The 22167-nt window shown below is 37.8% G+C and overlaps 1 protein-coding gene across 4 annotated transcripts in view; it reads right to left on the reverse strand.

The window, feature by feature from the left end:
* Positions 1-22167, reverse strand: part of MALRD1 (MAM and LDL receptor class A domain containing 1) — an 835513-nt gene that overhangs the window by 568488 nt on the left and 244858 nt on the right. For all 4 annotated transcript variants that reach the window (XM_088025530.1, XM_088025529.1, XM_028114131.2 and 1 more), the window contains one exon: positions 2578-2665. In XM_088025530.1, the coding sequence (XP_087881656.1) occupies positions 2578-2665 (88 nt within the window). The remainder of the gene's footprint in view (positions 1-2577; positions 2666-22167) is intronic.

The following is a 22167-nucleotide window of genomic DNA, read 5'->3' on the forward strand; positions in this document are numbered from 1 at the left end:
AACAGAAGCTTTAAGTGTGCTTTCTTTTTCCACCCTTCTACTTGACAACAAAATATGTCAGGTAAGACCTTCGTCTTTTAGCTTTGGTCCCACATAAACAGGAAAGAAGGAACAGAAATACACAGCTTGAAGCTCTATAGAATTAAAAAGAAACACATACTTTTGCCATTATTGTTCTCTGCCCACCCACAGTCTTGAGAGCAAGAAATAAATGCTTGAATTTATAAGCCACTGAGGTTTGGCTTTCAACAAAAGCTAGCCTATGACAGTGTCCTGCATATAAAAATAATCCTTGAGCAATAATAATAAACTAAAATATATATCAAAAGTATATAAAACACTTCAAAAGATACAGGCATCTCTCCATCTATCTACCCATTTAACCAACAACTGTTAATATTGAGTAATATTATGTGCCAGATACTGGAGATAAGACAGCGATCAGATAAAGTCCCTGCTGCCATGCAGCTAACATTATTGTCGGGGAAAACAGAACCATAAGGATGACAGGCATTCTAGAGAAAAATAACACAGGGGAAGGAGAAAGAAAATGTCTACAAAGAGACTGTGTGTATGGGGTGTGTGTGTGTGTATGTGTGTGTTTGCGTGTAGTGTTCAGAGAAGTCTCTACTATGGAAAAAAATTTAGAGCAAATCAGAAAGAAGTAAGGAAGGGAGTCAAGTGTGTATCGGGGGGAAGCACATGTCAGGATGAGGGACAAGAAGGTGTAGAAGTCCTGAGGCATAAGTGGGTTGGAGTATTTAAGGATTAGCTGAGAGGCCTTGCAGTTAAGAGAAGTCAAATAGGGGTAGCAGGTGAAGTCCGGAGGTATGAGGGGACCAGGCATGCATGCCTTGAAAGTTACTGTAGAACTGGATCTTGCGCTCAATGAAAGAGGATGTCATAGGAAAACTCTGATGATAGGAAGACATGATCTTTTATCTAAGTTTGAAAAAGATCATTCTGCCCACTGTTCCGAGAACAGATTATATTCTCAAGGGTAGAAGCAGAGATCATTTAAAAGGCAACTATAATAATCCATGCAGACACAGTGGTGGCTTGGACCGAAGTAGTTGACTCTGGATATATCTGCAGCTAGTGGCGACCCAGATTTGTTCATGAAAAATACACAAACAGAAATAAACTGTCATTTACTGAGATAGGGAGGCACAGAAGAATGGCAAGATCAGAAGGACAGTTAGTAACCAAGAATTCACTTGCAGCCAGCAAGAGATAAGGGTAAACTTGTTGAATTCTGATTTCCTTATTGCTGGCTTTGTCCAGAGAGGGATTTGGCTTTCTGCAGAGTTCTGTGAAAACCACCACAGAGTGGTTAAGGGAATTAATCCTGCTAGGATGACGAGGTGGAGGATGACAGCTGAGTCTCATAACTACAATGAACAGAACTGGAGTCCAGCCCTGAATATGTCCAGGGAGGGGCTGATGCTCTTCTGACCAATAACACTACAGAGATCGGGTGGGGCTGGAGGTTAAGTTTTCAGCACTTGAGAGTACTCTCTAGATGGATTGCTGCACTTGATTTTTTTTAAAAAGACTTTATTTATTAGACAGAGAGACACAGAGAGAGACGGAACACAAGCACGGGGAGTGGGAGAGGGAGAAGCAGGCTCCCCACTGAGCAGAGAGCCTGATGTGGGGCTTGATGTGGGGCTCGATGTTGGGCTCAATGTTGGGCTCGATCCCAGGACCCTGGGATCATAACCTGAGCCAAAGGCAGACACTTAAGGACTGAGCCACCCAGGCACCCCTGCAATTGATTTTTAAATGACTCTTCCTCTGATCTCTTCAGGAAGGAAGCTGTGCTCCCCCCCTTGCTGTGCAATTTAAGAGCCTCCAGCCTCAGAGCCCAAGAGCTTGATAACCAGTCCTATTAGATTGCTATGTACTGCCTGGAAGGCACTTTACCTGGGGTGTTTGTTTTAGTTTTATTTTAGTTTATTGTAGGCTTGTTTTAGGTTATTTCCCTTCATTATCTCTGAGATGTCTACCAGACATCTAAGTTGAGATGTTCACTAGGTAGTTAGTACCTAAGTCTCGATTTCAGGGTAAAGGTTGAGAATGCAAATATAAATCTGGGAAACATATATTTGTTTTTTTTTTTTTTAATAAAAGAAATGTGTAACACAGAGAAGAAATGGTTGATAACAATCCTTAGGAATATTTAGTGTTGCCTGACAGGAAAACATCTCTGAAGGTAATGGTAAGATTAATACAGTCTCCAAAACAATGTAATTATAAGGTGACCAATTTGGTTATTATAACCTCTCAAATATAATGGAATTATGGTTTAATTTCAGACATGATTTCCTAATATTTTCCACATGATGAGACAGAAGCACAGCTGATTCAAACCTCTCTACTATGTTTGCAAAGATATTAAGACTAATTACTAGCAAAGATGCACAATAATCTTTCCCAGGGTTAATATACTAGTAGAATAGAAGTAAGGGTATTTTTAGAATATTGTGGAAATGAAATATTGATTTCCTCAACAGCTGTTTTTTTTTCAAGTAAACAGGTTTGAACATACTCATATATTAAAATATTCTTCCTTACCAGGGTAGAGGGCACAGCCCATGAATGACAAATCATCGATTGCAATGTCTCCAGTAAAGCCATCTCCTACTGAAGCCTCCACCAAAATCTAAGAAAAATACAAAAAAATCTGTTGATACTGTGAAGGACATTAATTTATGGAAACTTGCGGTAGAAAAAAAATTCAGAATTTACTTAAAATTTCTTCTGAACCACTAAAAAAAATACTTTCCAGTCGTGTCCCTAAATAGGCATCTTATTGCTACCTAGATAATTCCAGTAACAGGAGGCTCTATTCCTTAGTGGGCCCATTAGAACCACGAAGCCCGTTGTGTTTCTAGTGATTTTCCGAAACTGTAATAGATCAGATTTATATCTACTTCCCTATAACTTTCAACCTTTAGTTCTAGACTCGCCCCATTTTTTTCTTTCCTGATCCTTTGAGTATCTGAAGGCAAATCATCATCTCTTTTTCCCATCTTTGCCTAAGGAGTGCATCTGTTTCCAAAGTTAAACCTCCTCACTGTTCAAGAAATTCAATTTGCAGGCAGAGGTACTTGCCAGAATGCACATTTTTAAGAGCTTTAGAATTTTTCTCACACTGACCTTATTCTGTAACACTTTATGAAACTGGCTAATCGTTATTAGATCTCCTTCAGAACTGCATTAATTACAGCAAATTCCGATGACATCTGTATGGTTACATGAGCAGCAATTCCACCAAACCTCCAGGAAAACATGAAATATTGACAAACCACTACAGTATGTGGCAGATTGTGATTAGGCCTGAAATTTACTATAATAGAAATTAATCATGATAAATCATTTTAATACTTATGCAAATACACTGCATACTGAATAGGAATCCTGCTATAATTTAATAATGAAGAACTTCAAGCAAACTCAAAAAACACATTCTGTTTTCCCACTATTATACGAATATATGTTTCTGTTGCATTTTTCCTCACAAATGCTATATGGGGGAGTTGAAATTTTATTTCATTTTTTTTTAATTGTTAGCTTCTATTCAAACTTGTCTCACACCTTATTTATGGATGTCTTAGTTGGAGGGAAGTTTTAAAAAGATCAAATTCCTGACCTCAAACCTCTTGACATCTTCCCCAACTTCCTAGTCTTTCTTGAGAACTACCAGAATTTTCTCTGTAATTTGTCAGTAAGGAAATTAATCAATGTGGGAAAAGTTTATGTATCTAACCAACGGGTGAATGTAACCCACCTAATATTGCCAGAGGAACATTTAGGTACCAGTACTATGCAGGAAGTATCCTAGTGCTTTATAATGGATCGCTCCAAATATAAAATGCACCCTTCATTTCTCCACTATCATGAATGAAAGAAATATTATAGGCAGCGAAAACAAAAATGCAGAAAGAATACTCAGTAGAAAATCATATAATTATTCTAATAAACAAAAAACCAGCAGTCAGAATTTGGCAGAACATACTGAAAAAAATATTTTTTTTGTTCTATTAAAACAAAAAAACTGCAGTTGGGTAATCAAGGGGGAAAAGACATACACAAAGATTATTAATTAATTCCCTGGATCAATAGGTCTATCCCACTGTGGTAAAACACAGGACATGCTAACAAAGGCTGAGAAGATGTAAGAAAAAGGAAAAATTGGGGAAAATAAGAAACACTACTAACTTTGCTGCACTGCTCATGATCATATTAGTTTATGAACGAGGAGGGATAGAAAATGATATCAAAATCCCAAAGTTTATGAAAAGCACAGTTCTTGTACATATAAATATCTGTAAGCTAACTTTGGGGACATATACATACATAGCTCTACTTGAGAGTGTAGGCCCAACAGTTTCAAAGTATTCCTTTTGTTGTCGTTATGTAATCACAAATTTAAGAAATGGCCATTTGTGAAAATTACGAATTTTCTCATTTGTGGACCACACCAGGTAAGCAGCACCTATGAGTGGATGCTGTTTGCAGAAGCTTGTTTCTATTGGAGTTCACTGCATATTACATGAGAAGCATTTTCATAGTGCTTGTAACAGCATTAGGTGCCAAGAAGAAGACAAAAAAATAATCTGAGGCAGAAGACAGTTGGGTTTTGTGTTAAGATACAATGTAATCATAATTTTTACCAAAATCGATTCAATCTCCTAACCCTCTAAATGTTAACATTGTTGAGAATAAACGATAGCTTCAAGTTGAAATACTAAAAATGTTAGTTTGTATGTATATCTGTAGTCTCAGCCTCTTTCAAATATTTAATTAAGCCAGCCATTAAAAAAAAAAAAAACCTACTTGATAACAAATCACATCTTGAGAAAAAGTTATGAATGTTCAGGTTTAATTCTACCTTTGCCTTTGCCCTATATTTAAATGAGGTCTTGCAAAAAGTTTTGCATGTTAGCCTGAGAAACTAGTCCTAAGAAAATAGTCACACACACAAAAAAAGAACAAACCCAAGTGTCCCTATTCTGGAAAATTCACTTTCATTTCTGATGTTTTTCCCAGAAAAAATGAGAGGATGTTAAAATACAAACACTGTATGCAGGGCAGTATTGCCATTCTGGAAATGAGAGAAGCCACATTTTACTCTTAAGTGCCATTAGTACCTTACTGAATTACTTAAAGGGCAACTGGAAATTCCAGTTTGGTCTAAATGACCTGCATTATCTGTAGAGGCTAATTCTACCTACATTAGAACTATCACTGGCTTGGAAATTTTGTAAAGTAATCCAGTGCTTCTAAGTTGTTCTTTTCATGGGCTTCCACATCTAGATGTTCCAACTAAAATACAGTAGCCTTATCAACTACATTGCAACTTTTAGTTCTAATATAACCAAAGACTCAACTATTAATAAGGGTCTCAAGACTTGCCTGAACTCCTTTGTCTCTATATGTAGGAAGTTCTGAATTATTGGCCAAGCATTTTAAATGATCTGGAAACTCCCATTATCGTATATATGTAAGACACAATTTAATCATAATTTTACTAAAATATCTTCAATTTCCTAACATATATATGTATATATGTGTAAATTAACTCGTGGGAAAGAAAAAAATGGTATTAACTCAACCTGCCACTTCTACTTTAACCATCCCATGTTTGTAAAAGAATACAAAATTCAAACATAATATATCGATTTTTAATACAATGCATCTTCAGAAAGATTTGAAATGACTTCTTCTTAAGATTAAAAAAAAAACTAAAAAACCTATACTCAATGTGGAGCAGCTAGGACTCCAATGCATTGCTAATGGGAATCTAAAATGGTGCAGCCACTTTGGAAAATGGTTTGGCAGTTTCTTATAAAATTAAACATATACTTCCCTACAATGTGGCAATCCCACACATAGGTATTTGTTTACCCAAGAGAAATGAAGCCATGCCAAGCAAAAACCTGTTCACAAAGTTTATAGCAGCTCTATTTACGATCTCCATCTCCAAAAGCTGAAAACAATTCAAATATCCTTCAGTTGGTAAATAGTAAAGCAACTTGTGGGAGATCTATACAATGGAATTCCACTCAGCAATGAAAAGAAACACACTAGGGGTACATATAACAACAGCTGTGAATCACAGAAGCATTATACCTAGAGAAAGAAGCTGAGCTCAAAAGGCTACATATTTGATCAATCCATTTATACAACATTCCAGAATAGGTAGAAATATGGAGAAAGAAATCAGAGGAGTGTGGCCAGGGGCGGTGGGGCAGGGAAGGGGATCGATGACATAGAGGAATGGGGAATCTGGGGTGATGAGGGAAATATTTTCTTAGTTGTGGAGGTGGTTACACAACTGTTTAAGTTTACTGAAATTCATAGAGCTGATCACCTAAAGAGGATGAATTTTACTTATATAAATTCTACCTCAATAAACAAATAAAAACATTTATTCTATATTTATTGCCATAAATCATCATTATCTCAAGTAGTATTTTCACTTTCTAAATTACTAATTTCATACATGAAATTTTATAATTAGCACATAGTAATCTGAAGTATCTAACTGTACTTTTTAATTCAGCTATGAAAATTCTCTTGTGATCCACTAATAATTTTCCGGAGACTATATGTTTTCCCTTATACTTCCTAGTGATGCCCACTTATTTTCATTTACTATTTCCATAATTAAAAATGCAGAAACAAAGAAAATGAAAGACATAAAAATTCTCTTTTACCCTGTTTTTATAGTTGGCTAACAGGTGAAGTGGCCAAACTCCTATAAACACATTCAGACAACTATCTAATAGTTTACCATATAAGCTACAATTTAAGGGGCTCATAGAAAGTCACCTCAGGATCTCAAACTTTCTAGGCTAATGTTTAGGGAAATATTTGCTAGATTCAACATAAAAAGGTTTTTAAGTCACAACTGCAATTTTTGTATACAACCTTAAAACTAATCTCAATGAGATAAAACTTGGATTTTTGTCTGACAAATTTTATGTTTTGTCTATTTTTTTGTATGTCTCTGGCCATACCACATACAAAAAAAAGTGCAGCATAATTAGAGTTTTCCGATTATTATACTATACATATGAACACCATTTATCATTGAACGTAGGCCACAAATGCTCTACCTAAACTATATATACCCCGAGCTCAGAAATGGATAATAAAAATAAAATCATGGTACTAGTAGAGATGAAATAAAATGCTGGAACAGGTAAGTAGGGCAAGTGTTATAAAAGGATTACTTAAAAGAAAACATCTGATGTCTGCCTCATCTGTTTAAGATCCACTTTGGGGAGAAAATCATGGCAAAATTTTTGTTGATATTTTGGCCATATACCGTATTTCTTCTTACCTAATGTCAGCCATATATATATATACATATATATATACGGCTTCCTAAGAATTTTTAATTTTTCAATGACTGTGTGCTTTGGCATTATGCCAAATGTTTCCATGGTTACCAAAAAGAATTAAAAAAAAAAAAAGTCCATCTTGATGGTTTCTCACCATCTAGGACAGAAAAGTCTCAATGGTGACAATTTGGCTCCCAGGAGTATGGTTTAACCAAAACAGTGCTTTCAAGGAGAATAGGTTGCCAAATACTTTAAAAGTAAGATTCTTTCACAAAAAGATATTGTCCTATAGTTGCTACAGTTCCATTACTCCCTCTTAAAAACGTAACTCGAAGGCTGAGTGTCAGCTGCCATTTATTATTTAACACCTGACCTACTTCCAATTCATATCCCTTCCCTGGTTCCCATAGACATTTGAGTTTGCAATTCCTTGCACAGTTAGGTCAGAAACCGTGAAGGGTATGAAACTTTACCCTACTCACAAGCGAACAAGATAGCCTGCCACTGTTTCATACACATATACTGACAGAAGACACCAGATCCTTGATTTAGAGGGACAGCAAAAAGCATCAGCCAGAAAAATTCCTTCCACTTGTCCCTCAATTAGATGTTTTCCTCCATAGAAGAAGATCCCAGAGGAGACTAGCAGCTATAAGCTGCTGGTACACCAGTTCATCTAAAACTCTAGAGAGAGGATAGGAAGGAGGGAGAGAGGGCGCTTAATCTGGAATTTGTAAGCAAATATCTCAGGGTAAAGGTTACTCAAACACATTCCTTACTCAGATACTGAACTGTGAAGAACACAAGAAATCCACAGAGAAGTATCTCCCAGCAATGCAGCTTGATGGTACTACACTGCTGATATATTTAATTCATGGAAGCATCATCACTCCCCCCAGTGTAGGTGTAAATTAAAATGTTTATATCAATTCAGCCTCCTTTTCTCTTATATAATATCTCATTTTATATTATACACCCACGTGCTGTTGGCCTAACTCCTTTTATGCCCACAGAATCTTTTCCCATCAGAGCTTCTGCTTTATTTAGAGTGGAGGTTAAAAAAAAAAAAAAATCAAGGAGGGGAATGTGGTTGAGGAAATAAGGTCATTCAAAATATCATTCATGTTTCTTTATTTCGACAGAATTCTTTCTGTTATTCTTGAATGAAAGAAACAGAAACCTTAAAAAATCATTTCTAAGTATGCAGGTCATGTGAAATTGATTTGCTTTCCATGGTTGTTAAAGGGTTGGCAAATCGCAGCAGGTATTCTGCAAGCATTCCATGTAGTTTCAGATGTACTAGAAGGGCCAAAATTTTAGTGAGTTACCCCTCCCCCTCAAGTATAGCTGCCTAATATGCCTAAGTTTAAAAAAGATAAATGTTAATCAGTTTGAAACTAATTTGCTACTTGACACCCGACAAACTCACACATTATTTTAAAGCATCCTCTGGAGACCCACATACCATAAAACCCATTTCACATCTCATCTATTACTTGAATGAGGACAAATATTACTCAATTTCTCTAGTCCTGGGAATTAATGGAACCTATTTGATTGGAGGTTACAAAGAAGCATTTTCGAAAATAGCCTGGTCCATATCAGAGAGAAAAAGTGAAGAAAGTTTGGAACTATTAACTTAAAAGCTCATAAAAATAGGTTTTTGTTATTTAAAAATGATGTAGTAAGGTACAATAAGATTTTACTACAACACAATATTGTCCCAAGTGACTGGCTGAATGATAGAAATTTCTTTAAGCAGAAGTGTTCTAAAATTCCTAATGTTATTTTCTTTCCAATCATGAGGCTAATTTTTCATCCCCTACACCATTAAAGACAATATTTAAAGGGAAAAAAGTAGAACTGTAATTTACTATTTTGATATACAATGTTCTTTTATGATAGTAATCATCTACCTCTCATTCTTCTCGTGAAAGGAGGCTCCAAATAATAAATCCTACACTTCTATATGACAACTTAAAGCTGATCCATACCTAAAGCACCAAAAACTAGGTCATAGATTTAAACCCAAACAATAACCCTCATTTGCCTTTTGCTCTAGTTTAATAACTAGAGTTATTAAACCACCAAATAGTATTCATGAATTAAAAATCTCATTTCAAGTGTCAATATCAATGTTATTTCTTCAGAGAAGCCTTCCTGTATCACACAAGCTGAGGAAATTTTCCTTTGTAAATTTCTCATAATTTTTAATTATATCAGTATTTGTCCATTTAAATGCTTGTCTGTCTCCCCTAGGAGACTTTAAGACCAGGCTCCATGAGGCACTTTGAGGGATACAGAGCACCTAAAATGGTGATGAGCACACAGTAAATACTTAATAAGCACCTGAATGCTTCAGGGAAAAATACAACTTTTTTTTGATTATTTATTTTTTTAAATTTTTATCGTTATGCTAATCAGCATATATTACATCATTAGTTTTTGATGTAGTGTTCCATGATTCATTGTTTGTGCAAAACACCCAGTGCTCCACGCAGAATGTGCCCTCTTTAATACCCATCATCAGGCTAACCCATCCCCCCACCACCCTCCCCTCTAGAACCCTCAGTTTGTTTTTCAGAGTCCATCATCTTTCATGGTTCATCTCCCCCTCTGACTTATTCCCCTTCATTCTTCCACTCCTGCTATCTTCTTCTTTTTTTATTCTTAACATATTTTGCATTATTTGTTTCAGAAGTACAGATCTGTGATTCAACAGTCTTCTACAATTCACAGTGCTCACCACAGCACATACGCTACCCAATGTCTATCACCCAGCCACCCCATCCCTCCCACCCCCCACCACTCCAGCAACACTCAGTTTGTTTCCTGAGAATAAGAATTCCTCATATCAGTGAGGTCATATGATACATGTCTTTCTCTGATTGACTTATTTCACTCAGCATAACACCCTGCAGTTCCATCCACATCATTGCAAATGGCAAGATCTCATTCCTTTTGATGGCTGCATAATATTCCATTGTGTATATATACCACTTCTTTATCCATTCATCTGTCGATGGACATCTTGGCTCTTTCCACAGTTTGGCTATTGTGGACATTGCTGCTATAAACATTGGGGTGCACGTACCCCTTCGGATCCCTACATTTGTATCTTTGTGGTAAATACCCAGGAGTGCAATTGCTAAGTCATACGGTAGCTCTATTTTCAGCTGTTTGAGGAACCTCCATACTGTTTTCCAGAGTGGTTGCACCAGCTTGCATTCCCACCAACAGTGTAGGAGGGTTTCCCTTTCTCCGCATCCCCACCAACATCTCTCGTTTCCTGACTTGTTAATTTTAGCCATTCTGACTGGTGTGAGGTGGTAGCTCACTGAGGTTTTGATTTGGATTTCCCTGATGCCGAGCGATGTTGAGCACTTTTTCACGTGTCTGTTGGCCATTTGGATGTCTTCTTTGGAAAAATGTCTGTTCATGTCTTCTGCCCATTTCTTGATTGGATTATTTGTTCTTTGGGTGTTGAGTTTGAGAAGTTCTTTATAGATTTGGATACTAGCCCTTTATCTGATATGTCATTTGCAAATATGTCCTCCCATTCCGTCGGTTGTCTTTTGGTTTTGTGGACTGTTTCTTTTGCTGTGCAAAAGCTTTTTATCTTGATGAAATCCCAGTAGTTCATTTTTGCCCTGGCTTCCCTTGCCTTTGGTGATGTTTCTAGGAAGAAGTTGCTGTGGCTGAGGTCGAAGAGGTTGCTACCTGTGTTCTCCTTTAGGATTTTGATGGACTCCTGTCTCACGTTTAGGTCTTTCAACCATTTGGAGTCTATTTTCGTGTGTGGTGTAAGGAAAGGGTCCAGTTTCATTCTTCTGCATGTGGCTGTCCAATTTTCCCAACACCATTTGTTGAAGAGACTGTCTTTTTGCCATTGGACATTCTTTCCTGCTTTGTCAAAGATGAGTTGACCATAGAGTTGAGGGTCCATTTCTGGGCTCTCTATTCTGTTCCATTGATCTATGTATCTGTTCTTGTGCCAGTACCATACTGTCTTGATGATGACAGCTTTGTAATAGAGCTGGAAGTCCGGAATTGTGATGCCGCCAGCTTTGCTTTTCTTTTTCAAGATTCCTCTGGCTATTCAGGGTCTTTTCTGGTTCCATACAAATTTTAGGATTATTGGCTCCATTTCTTTGAAAAAAGTGGATGGTATTTTGATAGGGATTGCACTGAATGTGTAGATTGCTCTAGGTAGCATTGACATCTTCACAATGTTTGTTCTTCAAATCCATGAGCATGGAAGGTTTTTCCATTTCTTTGTGTCTTCCTCAATTTCTTTCAGAGTATTTTTTGTTTTCTGAGTACAGATCCTTTGCCTCTTTGGTTAAATTTATTCCTAGGTATCTTATGGTTTTGGGTGCAATTGTCAATGGGATCGACTCCTTGATTTGTCTCTCTTCTGTCTTGTTGGTGGTGTATAGGAATGCCACTGATTTCTGTGCATTGATTTTATATCCTGCTACTTGACTGAATTCCTGTATGAGTTCTAGCAGTTTTGGGGTGGAGTCTTTTGGGTTTTCCACATACAGTATCATATCATCTGCAAAGAGTGAGAGTTTGACTTCTTCTTTGCCGATTTGGATGCCTTGGATTTCTTTTTGTTGTCTGATTGCTGTGGCTAGGACTTCTAATACAATGTTGAATAGCAGTGGTGAGAGTGGACATCCCTGCCGTGTTCCTGACCTTAGGGGAAAAGCTCTCAGCTTTTCCCCATTGAGAATGATATTCGCTGTAGGTTTTTCATAGATGGCTTTTATGATATTGAGGTATATACCCGCTATCCCTATACTCTGAAGAGTTTTGACCAAGAAAGGATGCTGTACTTTGTCAAATGCTTTTTCTGCATCTATTGAGAGGATCATATGATTCCTGTTCTTTCTTTTGTTAATGTATTGTATCACGTTGATTGATTTGCGGATGTTGAACCAACCTTGCAGCCCAGGGATAAATCCTAGTTGGTCATGGTGATTAATCCTTTTAATGTACTGTTGGATCCTATTGGCTAGTATTTTGGTGAGAATTTTTGCATCCATGTTCATCAAGGATATTGGTCTGTAATTCTCCTTTTTGATGGGGTCTTTGTCTGGTTTTGGGATCAAGGTAATGGTGGCCTCATAAAATGAGTTTGGAAGTTTTCCTTCCATTTCTATTTTTTTTGGAACAGTTTCAGAAGAATAGGTATTAATTCTTCTTTAAATGTTTGACAGAATTCCCCTGGGAAGCCATCTGGCCCTGGGATTTTGTTTGTTGGGAGATTTTTGATGAGTGCTTCAATTTCCTTAGTGGTTATAGGTCTGTTCAAGTTTTCTATTTCTTCCTGGTTCAATTTTGGTAGTTGATACATCTCTAGGAATGCACCCATTTCTTCCAGGTTATCTAATTTGCTGGCATAAAGTTGCTCATAATGTGTTCTTATAATTGTATGTCTTTGCTGTTGGTTGTGATCTCTCCTCTTTCATTCATGATTTTGTTGATTTGGGTCATTTCTCTTTTCTTTTTGATAAGTCTGACCAGGAGTTTATCAATCTTGTTAAGTTTTCAAAGAACTAGCTCCTAGTTTTGTTGATCTGTTCTACTGTGTTTTTGATTTCTATTTCATTGATTTCTGCTCTGATCTTTATTATTTCTCTTCTCCTGCTGGGTTTAGGCTTTATTTGCTGTTCTTTCTCCAGCTCCTTTAGGTGTAGGGTTAGGTTGTGTATTTGAGACCTTTCTTGTTTCTTGAGAAAGGCTTGTATTGCTATATACTTTCTTCTCAGGACTGCCTTTGCTGTATCCCAACGATTTTGAACAGTTGTGTTTTCATTTTCATTGGTTTCCATGAATTTTTTTTTAATTCTTCTTTAATTTCCTAGTTGACCCATTCATTCTTTAGTAGGATGCTCTTTAGCCTCCATGTATTTGAGTTCTTTCCAACTTTCCTCTTGTGATTGAGTTCTAGTTTCAAACCATGGTGGTCTGAAAATATGCAGGGAATAATCCCAGTATTTGGTACCGGTTGAGACCTGATTTGTGACCTAGGATGTGATCAATTCTGGAGAATGTTCCATGGGCACTAGAGAAGAATGTGTATTCCATTGCTTAGGGATGGAATGTTCTGAATATGTCTGTGAAGTCCATTTGGTCCAGTGTGTCATTTAAAGTCTTTATTTCCTTGTTGATCTTTTGCTTAGATGATCTGTCCATTTCAGTGAGGGTGGTGTTAAAGTCCCCCACTATTATTGCATTGTTGTCAATGTGTTTCTTTGCTTTTGTTATTAATTGCCTTATATAATTGGCTGCTCGCATGTTAGGGGCATAGATATTTACAATTGTTAGATCTTCTTGTTGGATAGACCCTTTAAGTATGTCCTTCTTCATCTCTTATTACAGTCTTTGGTTTAAAATCTAATTTCTCTGATATAAGCATTGCCACCCCAGCTTTCTTTTGGTGTCCATTAGCATGGTAAATGGTTTTCCACCCCCTCACTTTCAATCTGGGGGTGTCTTTGGGTCTAAAATGAATCTCTTGCAGACAGCATATCGATGGGTCTTGTTTTTTAATCCAATCTGATAGCCTGTGTCTTTTGATTGGGGCATTTAGCCCATTTACATTCATGGTAACTATTGAAAGATATGAATTTAGTGCCATTGTATTGCCTGTAAGGTGACTGTTCCTGTATATTGTCTGTGTTCTTTTCTGATCTATGCAGCTTTTAGGCTCTCTCTTTGCTTAGAGGACCCCTTCCAATATTTCTTGGAGGGCTGGTTTCGTGTTTGCCAATTCCTTTAGTTTCTGTTTGTCCTGGAAGCTTTTTATCTCTCCTTCTATTTTCAATCACAGCCTAGCTGGATATAGTATTCTTGGCTGCATATTTTTCCCATTTAGTGCTGTGAAGATATCATGCCAGTCCTTTCTGGCCTCTCAGGTCTCTGTGGATAGGTCTGTTGCCCATCTAATGTTTCTACCATTATAGGTTACAGATCTCTTCTCCCAAGCTGCTTTCAGGATTTTCTCTTTGTCTCTGAGACTCGTAAGTTTTACTATTAGATGTCGGGGTGTTGACCTATTTTTATTGATTTCGAGAGGGGTTCTCTGTGCCTCCTGGATTTTGATGCCTGTTTCCTTCCCCACATTAGGGAAGTTCTCTGGTATTATTTGCTCCAAAATACCTTCTGCCCCTCTCTCTCTTTCTTCTTCTTCTGGGATCCCAATTATTCTAATGTTGTTTCATCTTATCGTATCACTTATCTCTTGAATTCTGCCTTCATGATCCTGTAGTTGTTTCTCTTTTTCTCAGCCTCTTTATTTTCCATCATTTGGTCTTCTATATCGCTGATTCTCTCTTCTGCCTCATTTATCCTTGCAGTTAGTGCCCCCATTTTTGATTGCACCTCATTAATAGCCTTTTTGATTTTGACTTGGTTAGATTTTAGTTCTTTTATTTCTCCAGAAAGGGTTTCTCTAATAACTTCTACGCTTTTTTCAAGCCTAGCTAGTATCTTTAAAGTCATGATTCTGAACTCTAGGTCCGACACCGTACTAATGTCCATATTGAGTAGGTCCCTGGCAGACGGTACTACCTCTTGTTCTTTTTCCTGAGGTGATTTTTTTCGTCTTGTCATTTTGTCCAGAGGAGAATAGATGAATGAGAGAACAGAATGCTAACAGGTTAACAACCTCCCCAGCAAATATACACTATACAAATCAGAAAAGACCTGAAACCAGGGGACAAGAAAGGGAAAGAAAGAAAAATGAAAGAGAAAAAGATAAAAACAAACAAAAACAGAACAAAACAAACAGAATATGATCAAAAATGATCAGGCTAGTGCATAGATCAGTGCCACACACTAGATTTTGTGCGTATTTTGGTCTTTTAGAAGAAAGTGCCTGCTAAAATTTTAAAGGAAGAAAGACTTCTATATGTACAAAATAAGGGTTGATACAATGAAGGGATGGAAGATGACTGTAAAGATGAAAAGTATAAAAGATTTTATAAAAGAAATTGATAAGAAGTTGTTTGAATAAAGAAAGAAGAAGATTTAAAAAAAAAAAGGGAGAGAATGTGATCAGGCAGGAGACTAGAACAAAGCCATACACTAGTGATTTAGGGCATATTTTGATCTGTTAGGAGAAACTGTATCTTAAAATTTTAAAGAGAGAACTTACATATATATGCCAAAAATAAGTGTAACTACTATGATGGGATAAAATATGACTCTAAAAATGAAAAATAAGAAATGTTTTTTTAAAAAAGGATAAGATGTTGGTTGAAAAAGGGAAAAAGAAAAATTCCAAAAAAACAGTTAAAAAAAATTAACTTTGAAAAACTAATGAATCACGATAAAAAAGCCATGAATTCTATGTGCAGTATTCCCCTAGTGCTGGAGTTCTCCCAATCTCCTTGATCAGTAAACTTGGTCTTGGCTTGGGGCTGTTCGTGCTGATCTTCTGGGGGAGGGGCCTGTTGCCGTGGTTCCCAAATGTCTTTGCCAGAGGCGGAATTGCCCCGCCCTTTGGAGTCCAGGCTAAGCAAGCTGCTCCGGTTTCCTCTCAAGAGCTTTTGGTCCCTGCAAGCTATCGGTACAGCTTTGGAGGACCAGGGTGAAAATGGTGTCCTCCCAATCTCCGCCCGGAGGAGCTGAGAACTCGGGGCCCCACTCCTCAGTGTGCCCCCAGAGAAAAGCAGTCACACCCGTCTCCCCGGTCTCCGGACGCACTCCGTGCTCACTCGGCCTGAGACCAAGCATTTCTATCTCTGGCACCCGACCCCATGTGGAGTCTCCAACCCAGCAGAGCCCTGTGGTGCACTCCCGTGCCGCTCCTCCCGGGGGAGGGAGGGGAGTCTCCCCGGATCTGCCACTTGTTGGGTCCCTGCTGGAGGAGCAGTGGCTCGACTGGGCCGCGGATCACAGTTTATGGCCACCCCGAGCTGAGAGCCCGCGCCTCGGCTCCATCTCGGCAGCCAGCTTCCCCGCTCCGATATCTGGGAGCTCTGCCGTACTCAGGCACCCCCGGTCTTTCTGTGACCCCAAGGGTCCTGAGATCACACTGTCCCGCGAGGGTTCCACCCCCACCCCCACCCCCGCTTAGCCACTGGGGCAACGTCCCTCCGCGGAGCCGACTTCTAAAAGTTCTGATTTGGTGCTCCGTGGCTCTAGCACTTGCCAGAAGCGGCCGACGGAGGCCCCCTCCCCCGCTGTCTATCCTCCCGAATATCGCCTCGGATTCACTTCTCCACACGTCCTACCTTCCAGTAAGTGGTCGCTTCTCTGTTCAGAGAGTTGTTGCTACTCTCTTCTTCGATCTCCTGTTGAGTTCGTAGGTGTTCAGAATGGTTTGATCCCTATTCAGCTGAATTCCTGAGACCAGACGAAATCCAGGTCTCCTATTCCTCCGCCATCTTGCCGAAAAATACAACTTCTAATTTCAACTAAAATTACTGATGTCACTCAATGCAACCCCTATCAAAATACCCATGGCATTTTTCACAACACTACAAGAAAAAAATTCTAAAATTTCCATGGAACCACTAAAGACAGAACCCAAGTAATCTTGAGAAAGAAGAATAAAAAAAGGAAATACACTAAAATCAATATATAAAGTGGGAGGTATCACACCTCCGGATGTCAAACTATATTACAAAGCCATAGTAACCAAACAGTATGGTACTGGTACAAAAATGGACACACAGACCAATGGAACAGAAGAGAGTCCAGGAATAAACCCATGCTTATATGGTCAATTAATCTTTGACAAAGGAGGCAAAAATACACCATGAGGAAAAGAGAGTTTCTTCAGGTAGTGGTACTGGGAAGACTGGACAACTATATGCAAAAGAATGAAACTGGACCACGTTGTTATACCATATACAAAAATAAACTCAAAATGTTTTAAAGATTTAAATGTAAAACTAGACATCATAAAACTTCTGGAAGAGTCAATCAGAGAAAGACATGTATCATATGATCTAACTGATATGAGGAATTCTTAATCTCAGGAAACAAACTGAGGGTTGCTGGAGTGGGAGGGGTGGGAGGGATGGGGTGGCTGGGTGATAGACATTGGGGAGGGTATGTGCTATGGTGAGCGCTGTGAATTGTGTAAGACTGTTCAATCACAGACATGTACCTCTGAAAGAAATAATACATTATATTAAAAAAAAAAGATGATAGCAGGAGGAGAAGAATGAAGGGGGGGAATCAGAGGGGGAGATGAACCATGAGAGATGATGGACTCTGAAAAACAAACTGAGGGTTCTAGAGGGGAGGGGGGTGGGGGTATGGGTCAGCCTGGTGATGGGTATTAAAGAGGGCACGTTCTGCGTGGAGCACTGGGTGTTATTTGCAAACAATGAATCACGGAACACTACATCAGAAACTAATGATGTAATGTATGGTGATTAACATAATTAAAAAAAGTAAAAAACTAAAAAAAAAAAGAAGATAACAGGAAGGGAAAAATGAAGGGGGGGAATCAGAGGGGGAGATGAACTATGAGAGACTATGGACTCTGAGAAACCAACTGAGGGTTCTAGGGGGGAGGAGGGTGGGGGATGGGTTAGCCTGGTGATGGGTATTAAAGAGGGCATGCTCTGCATGGAGCACTGGGTGTTATACGCAAACAATGAATCATGGAACACTACATCAAAAACTAATGATGTAATGTATGGTGATTAACATAATAAAAAAAGAAAAAAGGAAATATACTAAAATCAATATATAAAGCATATTTTTATAAGACTGGTAATAAATACTAGGATACTCAACAAATAAAAAAAAAGACAGTGATCTATAGGCATTAAATGACAGGAATCTACGCAAATAATACAAGATGAATTTAGACAGGTCTTTTTATTTAGATAATTATTCTGATTACAAATTTGTAACATCTAAGTATGTAGCACTGCGATACTACTAATATACTATCTTCCAAACATTGTCATACTTTCATTTTCACGGTATATTAATATTCATGATGTAATTGTACTTCAAAGTCTTACCACAGATGAGACTTTCCTATATACTATTCTTTCTAAATACTTTTTCAAATTTGGATTTTTAAAATATAACTTTAGTGACAATAGTAATTGCTTTTGAAACTAGTGCTTTTATTTTTTTTTAAGATTTTATTTATTTATTTATTTGAGAGAGCGAGAAAGCACAAGGCAGGGGGATCAGCAGGCAGAGGGAGAGGGAGAAGCAGGCTCCCCGTTGAGCAGGGAGCCTGACGCAGGGCTCAATCCCAGGACCCTGGGATCATGACCTGAGCCGAAGGCAGATGCTTAACCGACAGAGCCACCCACGCATCCTAAAACCAGTGCATTTTTTTCTCTCTAAAAAAGTTATAGTATGCTACTTGAAACATAGCTTCTAAGTATTTGCTATCAGGTTCATGTTCACTTTGCAATTGCTCTTCAAATCTGACTTCCTCAAAATAAACATCTTTATTACCTCCATGTGGAAATGTAAGTAATCACCCCAACTATTTATTACTGAAGAGATATTCGAGGGTATTTGTTAAACTTAAAATAATGGGCATTATAATGTAGCTTACAGAGGGGAAAATCCATGATTTGACATATATTCATACTGTGGCTAAAGTACACAACAGACCTCCCTAAGCCACAGAATTACAAGAACACCACACAGAAATACCCATAAATGTTGCACACTCTTTAACACAGTCACTAAACATCCCTCTCTAAATGCTTGCAAAAGTGGATAATTTTAACTACAGAGAGCTAGAGTAAATCTGCACTGTATTTTAACATCCTGGGAAGTCCTTGCAACCCAAGTCAAATAAAAATAAAAAGCAAATAACAATTTCTAACAAATTAGTATATTACTTCCCCTTGAAAACAGGGAATTAGTTATCAAAACCTCTGGCACTGCACTCTGGTGGCTCAGCTCTATGGCCCTTTGTCCCAGTTCCGCCTGAGGAAAATATCCAAGGGCAAGCCACCTCAACTTTATCTGACTGGAAATAAGCCTGAGTTCTCCTTTGTTCTCTCCCTCTGGTGGCTACTCTCTGCCCTGGGGCTTCTTTTCAAGAGAATAAGTTAGTCTCCGGCGGTGTTTCAAATCAGAACTTACTTCATTCCGAGCACTGGGTCAGAAATCCCAGATCAATTTCCATCCGGGTCTTTCTCCGTCATGGCCAGCCACTCCAACGCAGGAGAAAATAAGCACTAGGGGCTCACCAGCCTTCTCTCAGTATCTGCAACTCGGTACAGTCACCTTGGGTCTGGGCTTTAGGGACCGAGGCATTTTCCCCAAAAACTGAATATAAACCCAAAATGCCAATTTATTAATATAAAATAAAAGCATAACTGGAAATCTGTCTGAATACCTACACCAAGTCATCATCAAACAAGGTTATCAGGTGAGGAAATCTATACCTGAACAAAATCAAGATCAGAAGCATATTTGGAGGGTATAGAGAGAGGGGAGATGGTGTGGGATATCCTGGAGAGACAGTATCCGTTGTCCATCAGATAGAAAGGCATAAACGTCCTTTATATAGAACTAAAAACACAGATAAAATCTTCACCAGTAACAGAAGCTTATAATAGGAGTATAAAACATCCATTTAGGATATTCAACTATCTTCCATTAACTATATTTAAGTCAGTGTCTTTTTAAGGCAATTAAGAGAGAATATAGGCCCCTTGATGCTATTTGGCAGATAAGCTAAAATGAATAATCACATTTACAAATTCATCTCCAGGTATTTTAAAAATAGACTCAGACATTAAAGTAACTGTGGCTCTTAATTTAGACATCATTTACTCTAATATTTCCTAAACTTGCTTTACCATCAGAATCACTAAGGATTTTTGTTCAAAATACAGATTCTTAGGAATTTCCTCTGGAGCTTCTGATACGATACGTATAAAGACTGAGAATCTGTATTTTTCTTAAAAGACTCCAGATGATTCTGGTCATCAAGAACATTTGAGAACTAATCTAATCCAAATTCTGTGTTTAAAAGGACAAAGCGGATTCCTAGAAAAGTAAAGTCCTTTGCCTGGTCAGGTATTAATATGCACTTTATATATGTATATATGTATATAAACACAAACAGATAAATGCCCCATAGACATAGTATTCTGCCTTATAAAAGAGATAAGATCATATATGAATGCCTCTTAAACCAGATTTTTACCCATTCGATCATGTTACCAGGAAATATATATTAGTCACAGATTTATTTATTTTGTTGCTCAAAAGGAAATTTTTGCTGTCTTTTTCCTAAACTCTGGACGATTCCTAGTTGTATCTTGTAGCCTCCTGTATACCAACTAAAGCCTTGTGAGAAAATGAGTTTCCATTTGGATAAGCTCCCTGTTCAGTTTCTACTACCTAAGAATCTATTTTCTCCAGTTCTCCAGTTCTATACCTAAAAATACTGCATTTCACAGTGAGCTCTCAGTATTTGAGCTTCTGCAGGATATGAGTTTTCTTTAGTGACAACATTTTGATACTGTAACAAAATTAGAACTAGCACAACATGAAAGCCACTTATAGAATATTTGGGTTTTCATTCCCAGGATTGTAAAGTACACTTGTGCAATGCTGCAAGCTCATCGATAGAAATCGTAAGTTACCGAAATGCAATCTAAAAATCAGCTGAGAAACCATTCTCACCACCCGGGTCCTGACGATCCTGGCTCACTGTCCCCCTGAGGGAGATACAGACAGGCATCTGCATGATCAGGACAACTCACAGGCAAGGCTGCAAAACTCTCAGAAGTGTTAAAGAGACCAAAATATAGAACAACCAGTAGACATTTTGTCTGGCAGATAAAAGATAAAGTCTGCAATAACTAAGTCTCAAAGTAAATCTAAAATCTAAGTATACATATAAAACAGCTTAGTTTCTGAGTTGCATGTTGACGCACCCACTGGTTCTACAGAAAATACAAGTAAACAATGGCCTTTTACAATAAATTATTAGCCTTGGAGCTCTCCTAATTTTGAATTGGATGGAAATCAAAGTTTCACCTGTCACTAATCCCTTAAAAATTAATTCTACATAAAATTAAGCATGCAAGGAAAGGTGACACCTCAGGAAGAAATTAGTGGGGGAACAAACGTAGTAAATCATATATATAAACAGCATGATGTAACATGGTACGAAAAAAGAATGTCACCTAACATATTTTAAAACATTGGTAAAAGGACTTTTCTTAGAAAATGACATTAGTTTAGAAAGCATTTTTTGATAGAAGAATAGACAGATTAAAATTGATTCCTTCAGTTTAAATTAAGGATAGGACATTCACTTCCATGTAATTTATAAGATTCTTTAAGTTAAAAGTAAGGTTTCCCTTCTCAAACCCTCACTTTTAAGCTCTTTGCATCTTCTTCATCCTTATATTTGGGACCTCGTTCCAATTTGTTCTATTCAACCTTCTGAAAACATCTATTTTGTTTCCAATCTCATCAGAGAACCAGCACTCCACATCTAAGCCTTCTGAACCAGAAGAGTGGTTCTACCCCAAGTTTCTTCTTAGTAAATACATTTGACCCTTGAATAGTGCAGAGGTCAGGGGTGCCAACTTCTGTGCCTTTGAAAATCCTTGTATAACTTCTGACTCCCCAAAAACTTGACTAGTTTACTGTTGACTAGAAGCCTTACCAACAACAAATAGTTGATTAATACACAGTTTGTATATGTATCATAGACTGTATTCTTAAAATAAAGTAAGGTAGATGAAAAAAAGTCATTAAGAAAGTCATAAGGAGGGCCACCTGGGTGGCTTTGTCAGTTGAGCATCCAACTCTTGGTTTTGGCTCAAGTCATGATCTC

This window comes from Eumetopias jubatus, unplaced genomic scaffold, assembly GCF_037043125.1.
Source record: "Eumetopias jubatus isolate StellerSeaLion01/CBP00866 unplaced genomic scaffold, mEumJub1_p1.0 scaffold_8, whole genome shotgun sequence".
Taxonomy (NCBI): Eukaryota; Metazoa; Chordata; class Mammalia; order Carnivora; family Otariidae; genus Eumetopias; species Eumetopias jubatus.